The following is a 23086-nucleotide window of genomic DNA, read 5'->3' on the forward strand; positions in this document are numbered from 1 at the left end:
TTAACCTATTAAGCGACTCAACGTCGGGCGCTGAAATTGATGCCTGGCCCGAAGGAAACCCGAGTGCGTTTCACACGATGCCACGGCACATCAAGTGAACGCACCTTGAAGCGAGCGCTTGGCGCGCGCGAGCAGGGCGACTCACTCGACGTGTTGTTCCCTGCCTAGAAAAGCCCTCTGCGTGTTTGCATTGAGACATTTAGCAGACGCCGCCACCCGAAGCAGTGCACGGGCGACGGCTGGGATCAATACACGGCGTGTACGCCGGTCCATTAACCATGTAGCGGGTCACGCCTCACGCATTAACATGGGAACGTGGGCAAAGGCAGTGATGTGGCGGGGGAGCTAAAGCAAACACGACGGCGACGCGGCGGTTTAGGCCCACCGCCGCCGCTGTCGTCGTCGTCGTCTCCGGGAGCAGGCGGCGTTCTAGGTCGATGGTGGTGTTTGGTTTTCTTCGACGGTGTAATACCGTCCTTCCAAGAGTCTGCATTGTGGATGTTGTCGTGGGGACCGGCTTCTCCAAACGGATTCGGTTTCGACCCCTTTGGTGTGTGAATGCACCGTTGTGAGTCGCTTTGGACAAAAGTGTCTGCTAAATGCTTTAAATGTAAATGACCTTCGCTAAGAACTCAGCTTCTACAATGTCGTTCAACACTGAACTGTAGGATAGCACGTCGCATTCAAAGAAGTGCCTCACGGTCTAGATTGAAGTGTAGCAGTGGCGTTATACATTTGTTCAAGATAAATGAGACGTTGAAATATATATAAAAGGAATATTCTGAAGTTAGACTTGGCCCTCATAGTTGTTTTCTTAGTTGTGTACTTACTCAAATGATTTAATTATGTTGAATAGCATGAAGATATATTGCACGATGTGTAAGTATAATCTGATCCCTCATTGGCAAAAGGGGCACCTAGAAATCTGAATATCTAACTCGGAACCGTCCAAGATGTATTTTTAAACGAGCTGTCTCTCAAACCCAGGCTGTGGAGGATTTTCAATATTTGATTTGGTTAAGGGACAAAGAGTGACACGGAAGTGCTTCGAGGAGGCAAGGGCTTTTGTATTCTACGTAGGCTACTTCTCTTAAAAGAGGCATCCACATTTTATTGCCCAATTGTCACTTTATAATTTTTTTTTTTGAATTGTCAATTATCTTAGGGACGCAACAAACGCCAATTCAACGGCAACACATGCTGGTGAGAATTCAAAGCCTTGCTCAATGAACGATGAATGCCGGGGACTCCAGTCAAACATCCAGTGAGGATCTGGGATTAGAGAGTGTGTGGAGCATCTCGGCAAGCCTCCGAAATTAAATTGGCTCTTCTCGGCAGCGCGGCTCACAATTCCAAAGCTAGAATTGCAAGATGCCAAAAAAATGATGAATTCTATCAGTCGCAAAGACCTTCTGTGTTGTAGGAGACACTTTCCCATTACTGGAGTGGCGACAGATTTGAGGCTTGAATAGGGCAGAGACACGCCTGTCCGTGGGGCTCTACGTTAGCACTTACATGATTGACAGCTGGTGTGTGTCAAGATCTAACCATGGAAGAGGACATACTTTTTTTTTCTCCAAGCAATTGGGAAAGAGATGTTAGGCCTTTGACTTTTGCCCAAAAATCATATTCGAAGTTTGTTTGTTTATTAATATTAATATTCGAATATTTATTAATAATATTTATTATTATTAAATGCCTTCAGTAAGACCTGGATTGGCCTTTGCGAGGTTTGTTTACCGGCATTGCTATGGTTATCGGTCTTGCGTGTTCCAACGGTTTATTAGGTTTCTAATAAATCACTGTCTAATCAATACTTCATTCACTGCCTCTTCCGTGGTCATTACAATATTATGAATACACCGTGTCGGGTTCTCTGACGTCTCTCCCTCTTGGCCTGCCCATAACAGGTTTGAATATTAAGGGCTGCCTAATATTCGTTCGAATTTTGATTTATTTTTTGATATTCGAATTATATTCGAATAAAGAAGTTCGGAGTCAAAGCCCTATGATTTGTGTGTATGTGTGTGCCAGTATTAGTGTGTGTGCCAGTATGTCTCGTGTTTCTTTGTTCTCCAACCATGAATAGACGTGCAATTGACCAATCTTTGAATGAATGCACTGGCAACCCCCAGATATGAAACCACGTCTTATACAATACTGTGTGCACACTATCCACCAGGGCCTTTGGTGGTCATGGAACGCAGTGTCGTTAAGCCGGGCTGTCGTCACACGCAGAGAGCCTTTTTGACTCTTGCCCAGTCCTTGGCCCGTCCCACCTGCTCTATAAACCAATGGGAACTCTCACCGTCTTCCATCACGCCGTAGAAGGAGGGGGGCTCAGGTGTGCCGGGCCAAGGAACTCATTTGGCCAGAGGCCAAGAGATGCATTGGTTTCACTTTCGCTTTCACCCAATATAAACATGTATTACTTGGCTGTCATCCACCGCAACGTATGACACACGGGCCCACCTGCTGGTAAATACTAAACCACTGAAGCCCCCTAAACAGAGAGTAGGAGAGGGAGAGGGAAAGAGAAACAGAGAAAGAGACACAGAGAGAGCGCTCCGTTGTAGACATGTTTACCGAAGCCACGGCAACTGAGAAATAAAGTCTGAATTCAAAGTAATTGAGTCGTACAGAGAAACCGACTCAAAGAAATAACTCAAGTTTTCTATTTTCATTTAATGAATAGGACGCTACTTACATTTTGATTACTCCTCATAGATATGAACCACATGTAATGCGTAGGAGTGAACGCAGGCACGTTTCCCCATTATAACCGCAACGGATATTCCTACGCAAAAACCATTTCAATTCATTCAAACGTCATTAAAAACTGGAGACTTCACATCTAGGAACAGCGATGAAGTATTGACAAGCAGTCTCGCATCCTCTGCTGCACCACGTCCACCGATAAACCCTGGCCCCCACAGAAGTGTTTGCAGCCTGTCCAATGTGTCGGCGTTTGGGCGTACCTGTGAAGCCCAGAGGGCAGATGCAGGAGATGAGCTGGGGTGGGGTCAGCGGGCCGGTGGTGACGCAGGTGGCTCCGTTCACACATCTCTGCGGGTGCGTGTTACAGGCGTCGCCCACGTGCTGGCAGAACTCCCCGGTCCAGCCGGGGGCGCACACACACTGCGGCACACAGCGAAGGCAACACCTCATTCTGTTTGCCGTTCACTCCCCATGTGCAGTTCACGCACATTTTGTTTAGCCAAAGTGATTTTGGAGGATGCCTTCGGGGTAGGCCGTCGACGTCGGGGTTAAACCGACAACCTTACGTCTTGAATACAAATCCCCGCACTACACCAGCCTGCCTCGTTTCATTCTAAGCGGGAGCATTACACCTATAAATCAAACACTCCATTGTCAATGATGAGTACAGCGGCACAAACCCAAACCGACATGTTACCCTCAACAACTTAACAATTACTAAAATATAGACTGGCAAGCGAAGGCGCCGTTGGTAGTGGACATCATGGCTGTGATGAAGTGCTGTGTGCAGTGAGTGTCTCGGGGTAGAGCTCAGAAGAAAGCGGTGCAAGAGGAGTGTGCTGCCGCTAGGACAGAACAGCGCTGATGAAAACTAATTAGGAGCCGCGGGGCATTATGCAGCTCTCCGAGGTATTGTGTAAGAACACGGAAATTCCCAAGGACTAACCAAAAGAGAGGTAAGTACGACTAAACCCGTCCATCCAAACATTATGTTCTGTTTTTGTTCGTTCTTGTGTTGAGAAGGCTTGCTAGAATTTATTATCCTGCCGCCCCCATAAAATATATAAAAACCCTGAATATGAAATAGTATGTGGCTAACACGCTTATTTATGTATTGTTTTGATATAGTTGAACTCAGATAAAACACGCTGGGCAAAGTTATAGCAGCCAAAGCCTAAGCAATGTATCTTCAAAAAGAGAAAGGCGTCGACAGCAATATAGAGACATAATGATGCACACGAGTTATCACACATCCTAAATAATCTGCTCAGACAGAACCCGAACCCAGACATGCATTTAAGTCATAAACAACCCCATATGTTTTATCATAAAACAATGAGCATTATTACAGCGCAGGGCACATCAACACACACAGACAGACACAGAAACAAACACACAGAGACACACACACATATTTCCTGACTCCAACAGACCATGCGGCATGCAGTGGGTCTGTCTAGGGTGGGCCGGTAGATGGGCCCAGTTTCAGGCACCGCAGAGTCACATAAATATATATTTTGCCTCTGAGTACTTCATTATCCAGGAAACATTGAATTACTGACCTTGTAGCCGCCAATTATACTCAAACACAATCCCTCATTCGGGCAGTTGATATTGAGCTGCCCGCAGTAGTCGATTAGTTCTTCACAGTTCTTCCCAGCAAAGCCTTCAAGACATCTGTGGGCCGGTGTCATCAGAATCAATTCACCTTGCTCAATAACAGGCCACACATTTTAGACAGGATGCAGACGGACTAGAATACATGTTGGCTATGCAGTGTACACTGTGTGATTGGGAACGGGGGGGGCTGGAAACTAATCTCTTTTCACAGAGATATCCTTTTCTTTTTAATAACGCTAAGGTAAAATCCACGGTGAAGCAATGATTTATTTTTTCCGTATTAAAGAAACTAAAATGATATTATTGAACCGAGGCGGATGAAAATGAAGCAGCCTCCGTGAGTTACTGAACTCTATAATAGGGTTTAGGCCCCTTCCTTGAAAAGGGAAAAACATAACACTTGATGTCGAGTGCAGCCTATCCTGATATCCTGTTGAAAAAGCATTTGCAAACAAACAAAGGCAGGCAGCTGTACACTTCCATTATGATCACTGGATTATTAATCACCTTTGCAATGTTTTGCAAAAACATGTTATGTTATGTTATGTTATGTTATGTTATGTTATGTTATGTTATGTTATGACGTCTGTCTGTCTGTCTGTCTGTCTGTCTGTCTGTGAGTGAGTGAGTGAGTGAGTGAGTGAGTGAGTGAGTGAGTGAGTGAGTGAGTGAGTGAGTGAGTGAGTGAGTGAGTGAGTGAGTGAGTGTGTGTGTGTCTGGTGTATGTGTGGGTGTGCGTGTGTACCCGGGGGGGTGGGCGGAGAGGGGATGGTGCCAGACAGGTGGGGGGTGAGGCGGGGACAAGGTGGTGTAGGGTGGGGGGGGGGGGGTTGACATCATCTGACAGGGGAGTTCTGGCATGGCCTCGATTAGGCCCCGGAATGCGCATCACCTGCAGTCGTAATCATCTCCGCGGGAAACGCAGCTGCCGTTGTTCAGGCACGGTGACGGGAGGCACGGCCCGGCCCGCCCGCCACACACTGGGTCCTGGGCGCCTTCTGCACACGCACACTCCGAGGCCTGCGCACGCCAACACACAACAAAACGGGTCAACTCGCCTTTTCAGTTTTTTTCGTGGTGCAAAAAAAAACACAACGGGTTTAGGTTTCGCCCCAAAAAAGCCGGAGATCACAAACAAACTGAAGGGGAGGGGCTGCCGAGTCAGTGGCGTGCATTCAATAGGACTGAAAGAAAAAAACGATTGCAGGGATATTACATTTTTGTAAGAGCCGCAGGCGAAATAGCTGATATAATCGGATAGACGAGACACCACCCCCTCGGTTGGTCGATACATATATTAACGCAGCGATGGTTCATGATGAGAAGGGTGTTTCTGGTATTCAGTATCACGAACATATCGTCTGCACGGACATCACCATACGTGTTCGAATCGATCGTCAGCTCGGCGTCTCGGGCAAGGCTACTGTTTAGTTTCGTGCATCTGCGTGGATTCTACTCATGGCAAATATCAATGACAAAGATGTTACGGCAGTAAACACCGGGAGCCGCACACACGCGACCCCGGTAAAAAACTTTGTTAATTAATATTAACTCTGTAAATATCGCTGTAAACTTGAACTCCAATGTTAAATGCTAATTTAACAATGACGTAGTTAATTACATTGTTGTTAAATCCTCATTTAACTCTTGGACTTCGTCCAATGCCCATCCTCAAAAGTTTAACAACCCTCACTAACCCTCACCCTTCACCCCCTTCACTCATCATTAGCTAAGCACCCGAACTCGAGCGGCAGTTTGGAAAAACGACCTAACTCTTTGTTCTCTAAAGCTGTGTTTCTCCACTGGTCAGGCCAAAAGACCCGCATGTGTCATTATTCATTAAGTCATGACCCAAAAGTAATTAAGAATTTAACAATATTGCAGTCATCAACAATGCCTTCGTGGACTGTTGAAAACACGGGAAAACCACCAAAAGCTGAAACAATTGGGGCTAAACGGTAAACGCGAAAACAGTAAGCCGTTGAAGCATGAACTAACATTGAAACATTAGTTAATTCATGGGCTTCGTTCTAAAGAATGAGGTTTGGCATACGCTCTGATCTGAAAAGGCCCTCGCGACCCACTTTGGTGACACGACCCACCACTTGAGAACCCCTACCCTAAACGGTCGCATCTTATAAATCACATTTGACTCGAGACACTGGAATAAAGACAAACTAGCGTGGCTCACGTTGGCGCAGACGTCCGGCGTCCGACAACCGAACGTCAGGCAGTTCACGGCGCACGTGGGCCCGCTGAAGCCGTCCAGGCAGCGACAGGAGAAGGAGTCGCCGTCGAGCTCGCACGTCCCGCCGTTCACGCACGGGTCGGAATCGCAGGCTAGGTTCCTCCTCTCGCAGGCCGGACCTGAACAAAACAAAGGCAAACCGCTCCAATGCCTGTGGAGCATTCAGTTCATCCTTTTGCCGTGTGTGTGCGAAAAGGTTGAAAGTAGGAATAGTCCTGGTGTTGTTATTTCCGCCTTCTGATTCATGTGGTCTAATAGTTTACACGTGGTTTCATATGGTGCTGACCAAGCGTTCAAAATGTCAATTATAATGACTCAACTAATAATACCTAGATGATTTCTTGTATGCTTGGGAAAAATCTTGGAAACAAAAATTGGTGTAAAAAAGACTTGACAACTCCTCTTGACAACTCCAACTCCAACAAGTATCATGAAAGGAATACTCAGACCAAACACAGTGTGTGCGAGCAAACCGAGCTTACCTAAATTCTAAATCACCCATCTGCAACACCCAATGTAAAACAGCCAAAGTGTTATTTCATACCTCCAAGGAGATGCAGACACAACGGCGTCAAAGAGGGTCCCCTTCCCATAAACCCCTCAGCAAACGGGAACACGCCGCGTCCCTCTCCATTACCCGCTGCTAACCAGCGCTGCGCCGACACACTCCACGCCGCCGTGACATTGTATGCAAAAAGATAAAATTAGATTGAATTCACTTTGGGTTCAAGGTGAATAAAACTTGATGTTATTCCCTGGCGGCCAGAGTTTCATTTTTGTGTTCCTCAGATGGTACCAAGTGATTTATCTTTCCGCCGGCTCCCTTCTTTTTTCCCCCCTGCATATTCTCCTTAATCCCCAAGCCGATGCACCTCCTCATGTCCCAGAGGCTTTCCGCAGCCTCTCAGTGGACATCAATCTTCCCGTGTACACCTTTGGGGCTTTGGCTATTCTTTTTACCGTATTTCCTACTGAAATCGTAAAAAAAAAAAGAATAGGATTTTTCCACAAACACCTCCGAAAAAAAATGTGTGGCGCCGCGGATATGAATTTTTCTCGCCATTGATGTGTCCCCTCTCACAACAAATCGATGTCATGAAAATTCAGGTTGGACTTCTCATGTGGCACACTATCGCCATACCCCACGTGGGATGCATGTTTGTGTACATCAGTACGGAGGTGATTCATAGCAGTAGTTCGGGAAAGGGAATATTGAAATGTTCCAACAGTCGTTATTCGGATTGGAAAAATCAATTACAATCCCGGCACCAGAAACCCTCTTCCCTGAACAAAAAGACAAAAAAGCTAGGGCCAGTCATGCCTTAGAGCTAATGCCTAGGGGCGTCCACACAGGAGAGTCAAATCAAAAGGAAAATCTCATTTGAAATGTCCCATGAGTTTGCCTCATTATTCTGTGCGCATAGACTTTGGCCTGTGAGGGCAGCGGCTGCTGCTGCAGCCACCAACGCTCCATTGATTAATGAGGCAACAGCAGTGAGAATGTAAAGGAAGCATCGGCTCCACAGAACTCCCAGGAAGCTGCTTGAAGGGAGGGGCGAGGCAACAAACACACACACAGACACACGCACACGCACAGAGACAAGCACATGCACACACATAAACATGCACGCACACACACAGAGAAACACACACACATAGACAGACAGACAGACAGACAGACAGACAGACACTCCCACACACACACACAAAAACATACACAACCACACACAGACATACACACAACCACACACACACACACACACAAACACACAACCACACACACAATTAAACACACACACGTACACACACACACACACACACACACCATGACTGAGCAAAAAAAAATGCTAAAAACCACACAGTGTTGGTGCATGCAGAGAGGGAGTTGGAGGAGGAGGGGCATGATGGATTCATCTAGCTTAAAGGTAGATTAGCAATGTGTAACAAACACTTTAAAACGTGGCCCTGGTGTTGACAGGGAACACATACATTTACAAATATAATGTGTGGCTATTTTTTGGGGGGATGAGTTGGATTTGCAACTAAATAACAAGGCATTGAAAATAGCAATTCATTGTCAAGGTTAGTTTAGAAACATTTTCAATTCCAATAATAATTTATATATTTAGTTAGGTGTGTGTGTAAATTGAGTGTGTGTTGCCATGCTAAAACCTGAACTGACAGAACAAACTAGAACGCTACAATAATGTTACCAGCAAAGGAACATTAGCATGAATTACGGTGGAAGGCCACCAAAAGCCATAACACTTGAAAGCCAATTGCGTTTTTACTTTTATATTTTGTGCTATGCGTTATACATCGTGTTATGCTTCCCATTTGTGTGCGACAACCATAAAACCAACGTATACATTGCGAGAGCAAATAACCCCCATTTGCACCTTAAAGTGCAAACGCCTCTAGCACGTTGTGATACCAACGACTCCATTCAACCCGTTTATAGGCTCGTAAGGGCTTGCCACTTCCTTCATATGCACCCCGACATCACAGATCATAAAGTGTGTCTGCATAATACCAGTCTCGCGATACCAGGCCATCTGAGAGCTTGTCCGCCTACCAAAAGTTTGGTAGTTAGGGGCTTGAAGGGGGCTGGTAACGCACGCTAAAAGACTGACACCCCTTGCATTTAATAATAATAATTATAATAATTAATAATAATTTAATAATTCATTATATTTATATAGCACTTTTCAATGACCCAAAGACGCTTACAGAAGGGGGGGACCCACTTGGGTGATGCACGGCAGCCAATCTGCGCCAGAACGCTCACCACACACCAGCTTGAGGTGGAGAGTGAGGGAATTGATAAGTCAGCCAATTGTACAGGAGGATTATTAGGAGGCCAGATTGAATGAGCCTGGTTGGGCCAGGACACCGGGGAAACCCCTACTCTTTGCGATAAGTGTCCTGGGATCTTTTATGACCACAGTGAGTCAGGAAATGTCGCCTCACCGTAAATTCGATTGGTTGATAGGTAGAGCGGTTCCTGTTTATGATCCACATCAGTGATTCGATATCGACCCCTCCCTTCCCCCAAGAGCAGCATCTCCCTGTCATGTTGGGGCGTGGGACGGTGCTCCACAATAACAAAGGCCTGGATGCTCAGGGCCCCTATATTAGGCCCCTATTAGCTGGATTCAGGCCGATTGATTTATCACTCACAATGCTGAAGAATCACAAGGAGCGTTCAGCGGTGGGCGGAGGGTAACTGGGCGGCGACCGTTAAGCGCTGAGAGAATCGGGAGGCGATGTTGACCTACAGTTCCCCTGTTTGTGTAATTCCAATGTTTCAGAAAAAAAAACATCAGCGCACCGGCTTACTTGCTCAAGAAACGAATCGTTTAATGTTTAACTTTGTGTTCTTAGGCTTTCACATTACTCCTCTCACTCCAAACACGCCGCGGCCCCTTATTTCTTTCCCCTTTTCCTCACATTAGATTTTGTTTTGTAGTCTCTTATTGCGAAAGCGGCGGCACCCGCAAAGTGCCGAGAGCGCCTAAGGCTAGTTGGAAACACTGCAGAGCGGACGGCGCGACTCGGCCAATTACTGCAGCCCTGCTAGTCGTGGGGGCCGACCTACTGTGAGGGCAGAGAAACTCTTTAAAGCAAAGGCAAAGGCCTTTAATTGAACAAACAACCCGAGCACAGAACGTGGCATCCAGCAACACTTGGCTAAGATGAATGGACGCCTGTGTTCTGGGCGGGTTTCAGACGTTGACTTGATTACACTTGATTGGATTTGTTTTTTCCGTGAGGTCAGGCGTTAAGTAGTCCTACGAATCAGACTTTTCCTCTTTTCTGCGGACGATCTGACGTCTGGGGGTACGGGGCGTTTCGCTTTCTAGGCTTCATCGTTTTTTTCGACCTGTCGTGGTGCTGGAGACGGAGATCTGTGGCCGCCTAATTGGATGAACCCAAACTCGGGTCAGTCGTTAAAAGGTTTCTGTGAAGGTTACAAATTAACGCCATGTAGACTGGGCAGTGTAGAAACACACTCATTCAAATCACCGCCTCAAAACCTCATTCACTCACGCATATTCATTTTCTTCCGTAGAATATCTCCGTAATGAAACAGGAAACGCATAGTAACTCCACCCCTTGCAGTTATTGGTTTTTCGACCCCACGAAAAGCTAAATTTTCCTTCCTAATAATTGCGGCGTAGGGACACTCCATGCTCCACACTCTGTCAAGTCGGGCGCCAAGAGGGGAGGAGCCTAATTTGGCGTCGCCCAGAGCTGATATATATTTGACTTTCACATTGACCGATCCCATTCCAATCCGATATTGCGTCAGCTGTAATAGAATGAAATCACGGTTTTATCGATTCCTTTGTCCTAAACGTACCACTATTCTGCAAGACAGCTAATTTATCAAAAAAGCAAGGAGAAAAAAAAAAGCGAATGTTTTGTTTTCAAAATATTTGACCTAATTAATCTGAGCCGTCATCGGGGTCGCTTTAGGTGTCGATCAGCTGCCGACAGCCCAGTCTAGTGCCTAAAAGGGCAGTCCACCACCCAACATACTGCTGGAGACCATCTCACCCGCTCATCGGGCTGAAGGTGTATTGCTAGATACATGGTCGATGTACGATGCAAGAGCAGGAGCTCACTATGATATCGTGATTGTTTGTGCTGTGCTGCTCTGTGCTGCGGCAGAGAACAGACACAGCGCTGGCTACATTACCGGAGAAGCCCGTCTCACAGATGCACTTGAAGGACACGGGTGACACTTGAACACATGATGCCTTTGGACAGACTCTCTCACAGTTTTCCCTTCCAATGACTTCGGAGCAGTTCACCCCTGAAAGAAAATGAGAAATAACAACATCACAAACACTGAATTGGAATCAGATTGAGCCGCAGTACTTAACCGACAGCTTTTGGTTGGATTCAAAAAATCGATAGTAAAACATTGGGTCTGCATGAAGGTTATTGATTTGAAAACAGCTTAAGAAAGAGGTGATTAAAAATGAAGTTAAAAATCGATATAATGTATAGCATTCAATATTTATTTATATTTACTGGGCTGATGATAACTCTTTTAATATTAAATAGTTGTGGAATGATAAAGCGTTGAACTAGCAAAAACAATGAAGTTGCATCAGGACTCAGGAGTCATTAATAGCCTTTCCCACCCCCCCCCCCAACCCCCCCCACGTCCTTACCTGTAAAATGTGGAGGACACAAGCATTTATATGTTCTGTGGTCTGCATCGCCGGATCCATCGCTCAAACAAACGCCTTTGTTTCCACACGGGTTGTTCAAACACGCGTCAAACTTCTGGCACAGCTTCCCGGTGTAGTGCTGGTGGCACTGACAGCGGTACGCCTCGTCCCCGGGGCCGGCTTGACAAATACCGTTCCCGGAGCAAAGGCGAACGAGCGGGGAACTCTGACAAAGTTGTCGCCTCACGGACACGTTGAGCCTGAGGCCCAGCTGGCAGAGCTGCTGCCCGTCGCCCTCGTGCGTCGCCGCGACGAAGTAGTGAAGGCCCGGGACCAGGCGCCCGACGGAGTACGCCGGCGCGCTCCCGATCGTACCGCGACCGAAGAGCGCCCCCTCCGCCCCCCGCCGCGGCCCCTCGGCGGAGCAGCTCTCGAAGCCGTCCTCCGAGACGTCGGCCAGCCGCACGCCGTACGACCGCAGGGTCTGGTCGGCGGACAGCAGCAGTGTGTCTCCGTGCTGCAGCTGAAGGGGGCAGATCTGCGGGTAGGCGAGGGGTCGCTGGGCGGTGAGAGCCGGCGGGGCCACGGGAGTGTCCCAACACTGGCCCCGGTCCATGCAAATGTTCTCCGTCAGCGTCAAATTGAGCGAGACGGCGCGGGGCGGACTCTGCCACTGGAGTGAGGCTTGTCGAGGGCAGAACGTTTGGCAGCGGACCGCAGGCACGACGAGGCCCACAAGGAGAGCCAGGCCGTAAACAATGCTGAATAGTGAAATCCTCGTCATGGTTGGCTTTGCCCGATGTCGTTCTTAAGTCCCCGCTTGTTGTTTCATCCGAGCCGGATGAAGGCGGTCTGAGACTTTACTCGGAGAAGTCTGGAATGATCAAAGGAACATGGTGTTGTAATTGAATCCCGGGGGCCATTTCTTGAGGTCCAGAAAGTCCAAATGGGTCACGATGAACGGCATCGTTACGGCTAACCTGGGGAAGACCGAGAGCTTTATTAGTGCTTGGCAGACAGAGAACCTCGGTGCATTTGTCTCGGCGGTGAATAGCGCTGATGCCCACCGGGTTGCTTTCATAATGGTAACAAGAACAATTGTTCAGACATGCATCTGAATTCGGTGTAAAATGCTTTGTATAAAAGCCTCTGCTTAGTCAGTAATACCCAACAGGGGGTACAGTTACCCTAGGGGGTACAGCAGCATGTTCCAGGGGGTACTTTGTTAGGATTTTGCTTTATTATAGCTACAAAACAAACATTACAACAAGAAATATGAATATTTTTTGGATTAGCTAAACATCATATCTGATTGGTAAATAAGACCAGAAATAGGAGTACTTCTCAGCATCTTCCATTTGGAGCGCCTTAGCCCCTTTTGATTAATAATGATGCTCTAAGACAATGATGCTCAAAAATATTAAGGATAATAATAGTTTAAAGGAAATCCTTTGTTCCTCTGTGTTTCTGAGCCGTACTGATGGGGCTGTGAGAGTTCATGAGACCGGTAGGGTTGGGAAACACTCTGATAAATCAAAAAATTGTGAACAGCAATAGAAGCACCCTTATAATAAACTATTAAAAAGAAAAAACAGCTGCGAAGGAAATTGGCCAGCGTTGCTCTCATTATCAGGCCCCGAGTTTGAAAAGCAGCACCAAAAAATATTTTTTTTGTTCATGGCCAGCAGTTGTCATCACCGGATGTTGGGGAGGTGACATGGTCATACATTGTGTGTCACTTACTAAGAATTATTTTTCTCAGAAATGGGTCGGAGCTGAGGGCGCCCTTTGTTTTCGGCCCTCAGGCTCTGCGCTAGCCTGGTCCTACGAGACTCTTGTACTTAATTTCATTTGCACAGGGAGTCTGGCCACTCTCCATTGACAAACGATAACTCACCTGAAGGTGGGTGTCTTTTGGAGTTCAAAACTATTGGATCTGCCCAGTCCCCATCTGGATCTGCCATAAGCAATCGCTAACGTTTGACTACAACTCAAACTAGCGCACGACCTCAACGTCATCGCGCTCAGCCACTCCCTCCGTTCGCTGATTGGACAGCCAAAAAATTGGCTGCAGAAAAACCTGTGAATATACCACAAATCCAGACGTAGTACTGAAGGGAAATCAAAATTGAGTGGTAGTACTTAGGCGAGCGGAACCATGCTAGCTCTGCTCGTCTCTCCAGCCCTTTATCAACAGGACAACACAGTGTGGGACCCTGTATTCCCAGACGGCTCCCCGAATCGTTGTGTCCTGTAAGCCCGTAATGACTGAACTGAATAACTGCATGGTGATAAGTATGCAGGCCGTGGCTGTGTAGAACTATTATCAATAAGGAGAGGGGAAGGAAGGAGAGGCACTGGGAGTGATGAAAGTGAATTAAATTGCAGGGGAACGTAAAGCCTTAATTAAAGCAAAAGTAAATTGGGTTATTTAGTGTATTAAGGATCACTAAAATAATATAATGGAATAATTAAGAAAAGGGCTAATGTAGTCTACAAAAATATAATGAAGCCTATTGCATTTTTAATGTTGGAGGGCTCACAGTAAAAGAGAGGTAGGTGTAATTTGTCCTAATCACAAAGCCTTTGTAAGAGCTTATTACAGGTAAGTAAGTTGTTGTGTTAAATCACCATAATCTGCCAAAATGATATTGGCCAGTGTAAAGCATATTGCAAAATGACACAATTTCAGCAACACAAGCTGCTCAGATTGGTTTCCTTATTAGTGAAGCTTCGGTGATCCTTCTCTCAACGTCATGTTTCCAGAGAAATGTATAAAGCAAAGGATAGATCCGGTTACTTACAAGGTTAGAGAAATTGCATCCTTTTCCTTTACTTTATACTCTTTTGTTACTTTTTTTATCATCAAGGCATGACAACTCTGTTGTGTTTAACACCGCTCACATACTGTTGCAACAAAGTTTTGTGACGGATACCATGGCCATTGTCGTGGTAAAAGGTCAAACGTTGACTGGATTCAGTTTGTTTCCAGATCATAATTCTGTTTTGAATATTCAATCTCAATTTGAATCGTCCACGAGTCTCAAACAACAACATATTTACAGGGCAATCAATGACACATAATCATTTCGTAAAACGAAAAACACATACGATGACATTAAAGCCGACACAAGCAGCATTGCTTAAAAATAAACTCAAGCGACCTTGAATAAAACTTCATCGCACGTAAAGCACATTTGGCTCTGGTCACAAACAGCTCTCTCCCCGCTCCTGAACGAGCCCATCGATTAGTTTTCAGGAGAATAACGACAGAACGAGAGCTGGCTAGCCGTCAGCTGATGCAATGTGTCAGTAATTGTGGCATTTTTTTTTTCCCAGGCTGCAGGTAGTCTGCAGTCTGAATTCAGATGTGCAGGGGGATTTGGATGCGTTGGCTGAAACCTTTCCTCCTTCCCATTCAACTACTTACATCATGTCTGTTATACTGGTGCATATCACACACATAAGTTAATAGGAAGACGAATGGTTTGCTCTGAGTTTCTATAATGTGGAAGCCACGACAGGGCACAGCTTTCACGGAGACCCATTTCCCAGGGAGACAGAAGAGGACAAAATGTGGTTTCCTCTAGGGGCAGAAAAAGTCACACAGACCTTAATTAACTCGAAAAGCAAAAGAAAGCAGTCACCAGCCAATTCTACCTCTTAAATGGGCAGCACGTAAATAAAGCAACAGTGAGTTGATGCTCCAATATTTGTGGGTGAATTTCTGCCATTTGAAAAGTCACTTTAGTTTTGGCTCGTTGCTTCTCACAATCAGTGGCTTCGTGAATTGATCAGAAGAAAGACACGATTTAATCAGTACTGATGCATGCACCGACCTGCTAACAGTGGGGAGAGAGAGAGAGAGAGCTCTTCACGTCACGTCAGCTGTCGAGGCCAATGCCTTTGGGCTCTCTTTTCATCTCTCTCTCTCTCTTTGTATCTCTCTCTCTCTGTCTCTGAGTAGCTATCTGAATAATCACTAGTGCCACTCAGACACACCTCACAAAGCCCTCAGACCAGAACTTCCTCCATGCAGACCGCAAACCGATCAGACGTAATGCCTAAAGAAGATCTGCACGTTGCATAAACAATCATCTAGAGATAGAAATTAGCACCCGCTTTCTTTTATGTACGCCCAGAGTCCCACAGGTATGGCTCACGCCCATGCTTTCACTCCCAACCCAAGAAATGGTTCCCTTTTGAACTAATATTATACTATTATCATTGAGCATCCTTATTAGTATCGCAGAGGCCCATAGGTGTTCAAAAGGAATAAGCCAAGGCGTACATGTATTCCTGGTCTTAACTTGAGCCGCAACACTCAACATATACCATATTTCAACAAGAATTCATCAAATATTCATATGCTGTGCCATAATTCTGTTTGTGACAAATCAAAGTCGACAACTTTACCCTCCGGTTCATCCAACCCATAGGGAGAACATCCCCCTGGTTTGGTCTGGAACCCATGTTCTAGATAGAATGTTCCAGAATTGTCCTAGAAACGGCTTTGCAGTACTCTCTTCATGGTGGACAGCAGTCCACTCTAGGGCTGAACGATTAATCGAATTCAAACCGACATCGCAATGTAATAGAACGTGATATGCAAATCACAAAGGCTTCGATTAAAAAAAATAAATAAAAATTCACTGTTACTTATACTGACTGGAGATCAGTATGATTCGCATTTATTTTTATTTTACAATTCAATAGTTAAATTAAGATGTAATAATATCCATTCATGCATCAATTCATCTCAACACACCGGCCTGGCCTAAAGGAAAGAGCACTTTATATGTTGACTGCTTCCAATGTTGTGTTGGTCATACTACAGAATGATTTATTGCTTAGTTTAGTGAATAATGGAGACGCATACTAAATCGCAATCGCAATATAGGTCTAAATAATCGCAATTCGATTATTTCCCCAAATCATTCAGCCGTAGTCCACCCTGTATCAATATGCTCATCTAGTCGTTCCTCCTCTCTGACCTCACCCCCACGCCTTGCCCCCTGGACGCCGACAAGCTCATTTGCATTCACACGCACACGCGCACACGCACACGCACACACACACACCGTGATGGCTTTAATCTACTTGTTATGTCACCGCATAGTGGCACACATAAAACAATCCATATCGTCAAAGTCCTGCACCCAAGGAGGAGTTTACCGTAGAGAAAATACGCTTGGAGGGCCGGTGCTCTTAAACTCAAAGGGGCTCTTTTAATACCAACGTGTAGATTATAGTCTACCGGGAATTGTGGAAATCGAGGCTCATCATAATTCTCCAGAGCGCAGATGAGCACAATGGGTTTTAAACATGTAAAAATCAAGTATTTCTCTCGACATGGTAAATTTGCGGAGACAGACGCCAGCCAGCCTGAATGGAGCTAGCATGATGTTTCATATTCCTCTCTCTCTCTCGCTCTCCAGATATGCTGTGACATCAATGAGTGTCATAGAGACCTCCAGCTGTGCGCTACTCCCTGGGACCCCCAGACTTCAAAGTAATGTATAAGTACGGGTTAAAGTGGAGCACTGCCAGGAGGAACGCCGGCTCGCTAGCCGGCGGATTCGCGCCTGTGAATGGCTTATTTTTCTGTTTTCGAGGCAAGACTTTCATCAGCTGCCAGTAGTCCTCTCTGGTCCACGGTGTGTTTTCATTTCATTCAAGAAGAGGGGGAAGGGGGAAGGGACTAAATCAATCCCTCCATTGTGGCGCTTCGAAGCGGCCCTTCTGCCTTTCTTCTGACACACACTAAGGGAGTTTTAGAAAGGTGGCCTTAAGATGCCCGTTCAATGAGACCTTGTGTAAGGCCTGCACAAGGTGTATAAATGGGAAATGCTTTGGGAGATTCAAAAGGATGTGTTATTTAAACAGAGGAAGCCGTCGTCTGGTCTACTTTAAAGATGCATTTGAATATCTCACCACCGAAATCTTCAGAGCACTTTGTACAGGGTGTCTACAGGTATAAACAAATTAAATGTAAGACTTTTTAAGACTTTTTAATACCACTTCTTAATGAAATTTAAGACCAAACTTACGATGGAAAAACAAATCAAAAGGGGAAATGTACAGTAATCTTTCCAAGTAAACACACTGATGTCTGATAATAACCGGTTGAGTTTAAGAACATCGGCTAAATGTGTGTAATGCGAAAAGAGAACACAAAAATGTCATTAGTCCTCAATTATATTTATTATTTTCAGAGCATTTAGGTCCCATAAACAAATGCTTATAAAATCAAGTAAATAAATAAAAAATACTGTTCCTTTCGAACAAAATAATAAATACAATAACTACATAAATAAATGGCAATTTCAAGTGCTTTTGAAGTGCAAAATATAACTTAATATAACTTGTGTGAGTGTGTGTATGTGTGTGTGACAGACATCCTTTGAATCAACCAAAATCAAAAGATAATAATAATAAACAAAACACTGACCTGGCACTTGAGAAAGCCTTCCCAAAAGAGTGTACTTACCCATTTATAACAATGTGCATGTGCCAAAATCTATAAACGAACAGGCTGGAGCCCTGGCTAGATGATAAACCAATAAACAGGAGCCCTGGCAGTGGCGTAATCGGGGGGGTGGGGTTAATATCCCCTCAAATCTAGGCTACGAGAATCAGCCCTAAACAAATGCAAGAAGTTCCGATCATTTGAACGACAGCAAGAAAATAACATTTGCAATTAAAGTGCACAATGGAAACATAGGACATTGTTCGTGTTTTACTACTCAAAGCATTCCAGGGATTGAGGTACAGTGGCAAGTTAGCGATCAAAGCAACAGGTAGACCACCTACCAAAATCAGAGCAACAGTAACGTTAGCTACCAATGGAGTTGAATGAATGATGTGCTAACGTTCACATATTAGAACGTAACGTAAATGTAAAACGTTTTGTTTTTTTGCTGTCTCACACTGTGATAAATATGTTTAAGTAACCTCCGGATAAATATGTTTAAGTAACCTCTGTTTAATTTCCATAAACTGTTAGTTCGTTGTAAGGTAAAATTAATACATTGCTAGCGGGCGGAAATAGCACTGACAGGACTAGAAAGCTAGTTAGCAGGCTAGCCAGCTATTAGGCTATCTAATCACTTGTATGTAGACGCTTTAGCTGCGGAGTAGTCTACGCTCTGACCTAAACAAAGACCGCAGCGCACAGGCTAATGGAAAAAAAATATTTGGCAGAACAGATTGCCCGCATTTTCGCACTGACATGGCACACAAATATTTAAGACCAAAGCAATCTGAATTTAAGACAATTTAATACTTTTTAAGGCCTTATTTTGATGAAAATTGATTTACGACTTTTTACGACTTTTTAATACCCCGCGGCCACCCTGTTTGTATTGGAGAGCAGTCCCTTTAGATTTGGTTACAATGGAGTGGCATCAGACTATAGGCCCCCACGCTATTGTGATAATGAAGATATAGCCTGCGATAAAAGCCTATTATGGTTGACAATAATGTTACTAATGTTCTATGAATAAAACATTATAATACCAATTATTATTATAAATACACCTTCTGCCATATAGATAGATAGATAGATAGATAGATAGATAGATAGATAGATAGATAGATAGATAGATAGATAGATAGATAGATAGATAGATAGATAGATAGATAGATAGATAGATAGATAGATAGATAGATAGATAGATAGATATGTTGACAGACAGACAGACAGACAGACAGACAGACAGGCAGGCAGACAGACAGGCAGGCAGGCAGGCAGGCAGGCAGGCAGGCAGGCAGACAGACAGACAGACAGACAGACAGAGTGATAGATAGATATCTCTTCTGCTCATCCTTTGCCTCTTACTATTGATCAGACAGATAAACATGAACGTTAAATGAGTATTCTGAACGCCTCTCTTATCTCTAGATCTATATATATACACGTGTTTTGACTCAAAACATTCCTTGAACGTTTCCAAATGAGTGACAGCAGCGCCCAGTGCAGCACCTTGCAGGCGCAGATGATGTCCACTGATTCACTTTCAGAGTGGGTGTTACATATCTGAAACGATGGCTGGTAAGATTTGCCAGGCGTACGTGTTTTTAATTTTAGCAATGGAGTCATTTAACTACGACGACATGATTTTGCCCCAATGACAAAAAATGTCGGGCACAGGATTTAGTTTGGCTGCGTAATCTGACTAGATGGCCGGACCATCTGTTGCATCAGAGCAGCCCACATGGTCCGCTAGCTACACACACACAAATGTATCTAGTGCGTTAGAAATGATTGCTCACCATCATTTGAAAAGTAGTTTAGTCTTTGGGTCGGCGAAATGTGACCTCTTACAGGCGAGGCTTGAGCTTTCGTTCAACTGTGCTTCAAACGTTGTCTCTTTTCTGTGGAATAAAAAAAGGCGACCTTGCAGCCGCTAACAGTATGGGGAGGTCGCTAGGGAAATCCGATCAGACGCGCTTAGCATTGGAGCAGTCATACACCTGTTGGCTGAGTCCTCATCCATGGACCCCGGCCCCCTGCTGTAGCCATGGATCATAGCGGGCAGGTCCATTTCCTTTAAAGCTTTGGTTTCGTTTGATAGCTAATTAATGGTGGTATTATGTTTAATTAAATGTACATTTTTAGGATTTACCTCAAATTAAAATGGGTTTAATTCATTCGAGTGATAAAAAAATTAATCTTCTGATTATTGTGTAATGGAAACATAACTTGTCTTGGTCTAAAGACTGTGCCTATATATATATATATATATATATATATATATATATATATATATATATATATATATATATATATATATATATATATATGTATGGTGTGCATAAACATGGAGTGCAAACTACCAACAGTACATTACAAGATTACATTTCTACAATATCAATATTACCAATCTAGTTCCCATCCCCCCCCCCCTCATATAATTCTCTTTTGACATTTACCCTACCCCCCCCACACACACACCCACACCCACCACACACACACACACCACACACACACACACGCAAAGGCATAGCCTCATTACATGCCCAGTTCCTACATTCAAACCATACCTCTCTGTTCACCTCAGTGAGCGTGCGGTTTGCTGTACAGCGGTGCATTTATAGGGCCTTCCTTCAGGGCAATTTACTTGTCGAGGCCAAGAGAGGGAACAGGAAAGTAAAGTGCCAGACTTATTACTAGGGATTGTCTCAGCCTGTTTCCCTCGCAGCGGACTGATCTTCCATCCATAAGGCTACAGCTTGACCTTTGAGCTGGTAAAAAGCTCATTATATATGACTGCTTTTCAGACTACGTAATGGACACTTATCTCCAGGTCTATCTTCCCGAGTGGCCCTGTTCTCCGCACGGTCATTTATCTCTATTTTCTGATTAATTGAAGATTGCCACTTTCCTGTGCACCAAAGCATGCTACTGTTCTTTTATAGACATACCTCAGCAGAAGGAGATGACGGTGTACAGTATAACCCACACACACACACACACACACACAACAGACCTCCCTCAGATCTTATCCCTACCCCCCTAGTGCTCTACACACACTATAAATAACAACAGGATCGTAAAATCACCTCGGTGAATAGGAGCAGCCATTACACAAATGATTACAACTGGAATCTAAACACGACGCACATTAAGGTGGGAATCACCTGCCTGACCTTAGCATGCCACGCGCTACGTTGTCTCCCTGCCTGTGAAAGACGGTTGAGTTCACGGATATGGTGAGACCCCTACCCCCCCCCCCCCCCCCCCCCCCCCCACTGTCGCCATGACTAGATTAACGAGTTGCCCTTTTGTTTTCAACACAGCCCATATTTCCTGTAGCTTTCCGAATCTTCATTAGATATAGAAATATTGACCTTCAAGGGCTTTATGAGGATGTATAGCGGGGGGCAAAGCAAGCATTTATCTATATGACTCCACAAACCATCCTCATCATTCCATATTTATCATACACAGTTTGCCAAGTCGGCTGTTACTGTTGTCATGTTTACTTCGTGTTCCTTTATGTAAATAAATTACCCGGGACGGAAGGGTCCTCCAACTAGTTTGGCCCATCTGTAATCAGGACTACGCGCGTGTGCGTGGCGTGCCTTTGTGTGTGTATGCGTGTGCGTGTGTGTGTATGTGTGTGTATGAGTATGTGTGCGCATGTGTGCATTTGCGCGCACGTGTGTGTGTTTGTGCATGCGTGTGTCTGTGCGTGTGTGTGTGCTTATGTGTGCGTGCGTGTTTATGCATGCATGTGTATGTGTGTGCATGTATGTGCTTATGTATGTGTGTGCATGTGTGTGTGTTTGTATGCACGTATGTATGCATGTATGTGTGTGCTTATGTATGTGTGTGTTTGTAATGCATGTATGAATGTTGGTAAGTATGAGCTTATGTATGTGTGTGGTGCATTTATCTCTATGTGTGGCCCAAACGCAGACGTTGGGGGTGTTCCCGCTGACTCCTCATCCTGTTAATCTAGTCTATAGTTATGCACGAGCTGCCGCGGCCGCAGTGAGCCTTCGGAGGTGTAGCACCCTGATCCCCGACGAATACACATTTAATTAGATCGCTGCACAAGATCTTCGAGGCTGAATTATGAGCTCAGGCGCGCACACACCGCATGCACACACCAAACAGAGCGCGCCCCTCTGCGATTATTTGCGCTCCGCTCACGATGGTGGGGAGTGAAATAAGGGTTCGTTGATGACACTGCAAGGTTTGCACAACGAACTCGGTGGGAGGCGTTGCCCATCGATGGTATTGCTAAAAATACTACTTCATCCCTCCGAGTTCAGCAGATCATGCTGAGGCTGATTATCAGGAGATATTTTTTCTAAATAAGAATTGGGAATAGACAAGTTTATGACAATCAATATCTTAATAGCCCTGCAGTCTGTAATGTCAAAGAAAGAAAAAAAGAAGAAGAATAATATAAACATAGAGGTTACCAAAATGTCAGAGCGAAAAAAACATGGCATAAATTAATCCCTAATTCAGATGCCAAATGCCAGCTTTCATAAATTGGCCCATCTTTCATTTCATTAGCTGGAAACATAAATACCGGACAACTTATTTAATCTAATAAACTTTAGATATTACCTTCATAAATAAGTTGCACGCTTACAGATTAATCAACATTTACAGGTATTGGCAGTTTATTCTGCCCCTAAGTTATTTGACCTTTCCAATCTGCTTAACTGCAAAGCAGGGCCATTTGGCTTGATAGCCTATAAGTGTATACGTTGCATATATTAAAATACAATTAACCAAAATATCTGCTCAAATAACTTATTTTGCCATTATTTTACCAAGCTTGCATCAACTTTTCTT

General features: G+C 44.8%; 1 protein-coding gene across 1 annotated transcript in view; it reads right to left on the reverse strand.

Annotated features, from left to right (window-relative positions):
* eys (eyes shut homolog) overlaps window positions 1–20202 on the reverse strand; it is a 117861-nt gene extending 97659 nt beyond the window's left edge. The window contains 7 exon segments of the mRNA XM_060073813.1: window positions 2979–3138; window positions 4281–4395; window positions 5231–5358; window positions 6530–6705; window positions 11289–11405; window positions 11770–12749; window positions 20044–20202. Coding sequence (XP_059929796.1) covers window positions 2979–3138; window positions 4281–4395; window positions 5231–5358; window positions 6530–6705; window positions 11289–11405; window positions 11770–12553 — 1480 coding nt within the window. The 5' untranslated portion in view covers window positions 12554–12749; window positions 20044–20202.
* Between the last annotated feature and the right edge of the window lie 2884 nt (window positions 20203–23086).

The sequence above is a fragment of the Gadus macrocephalus genome, chromosome 15, assembly GCF_031168955.1.
Source record: "Gadus macrocephalus chromosome 15, ASM3116895v1".
In the NCBI taxonomy this organism is placed as follows: domain Eukaryota; kingdom Metazoa; phylum Chordata; class Actinopteri; order Gadiformes; family Gadidae; genus Gadus; species Gadus macrocephalus.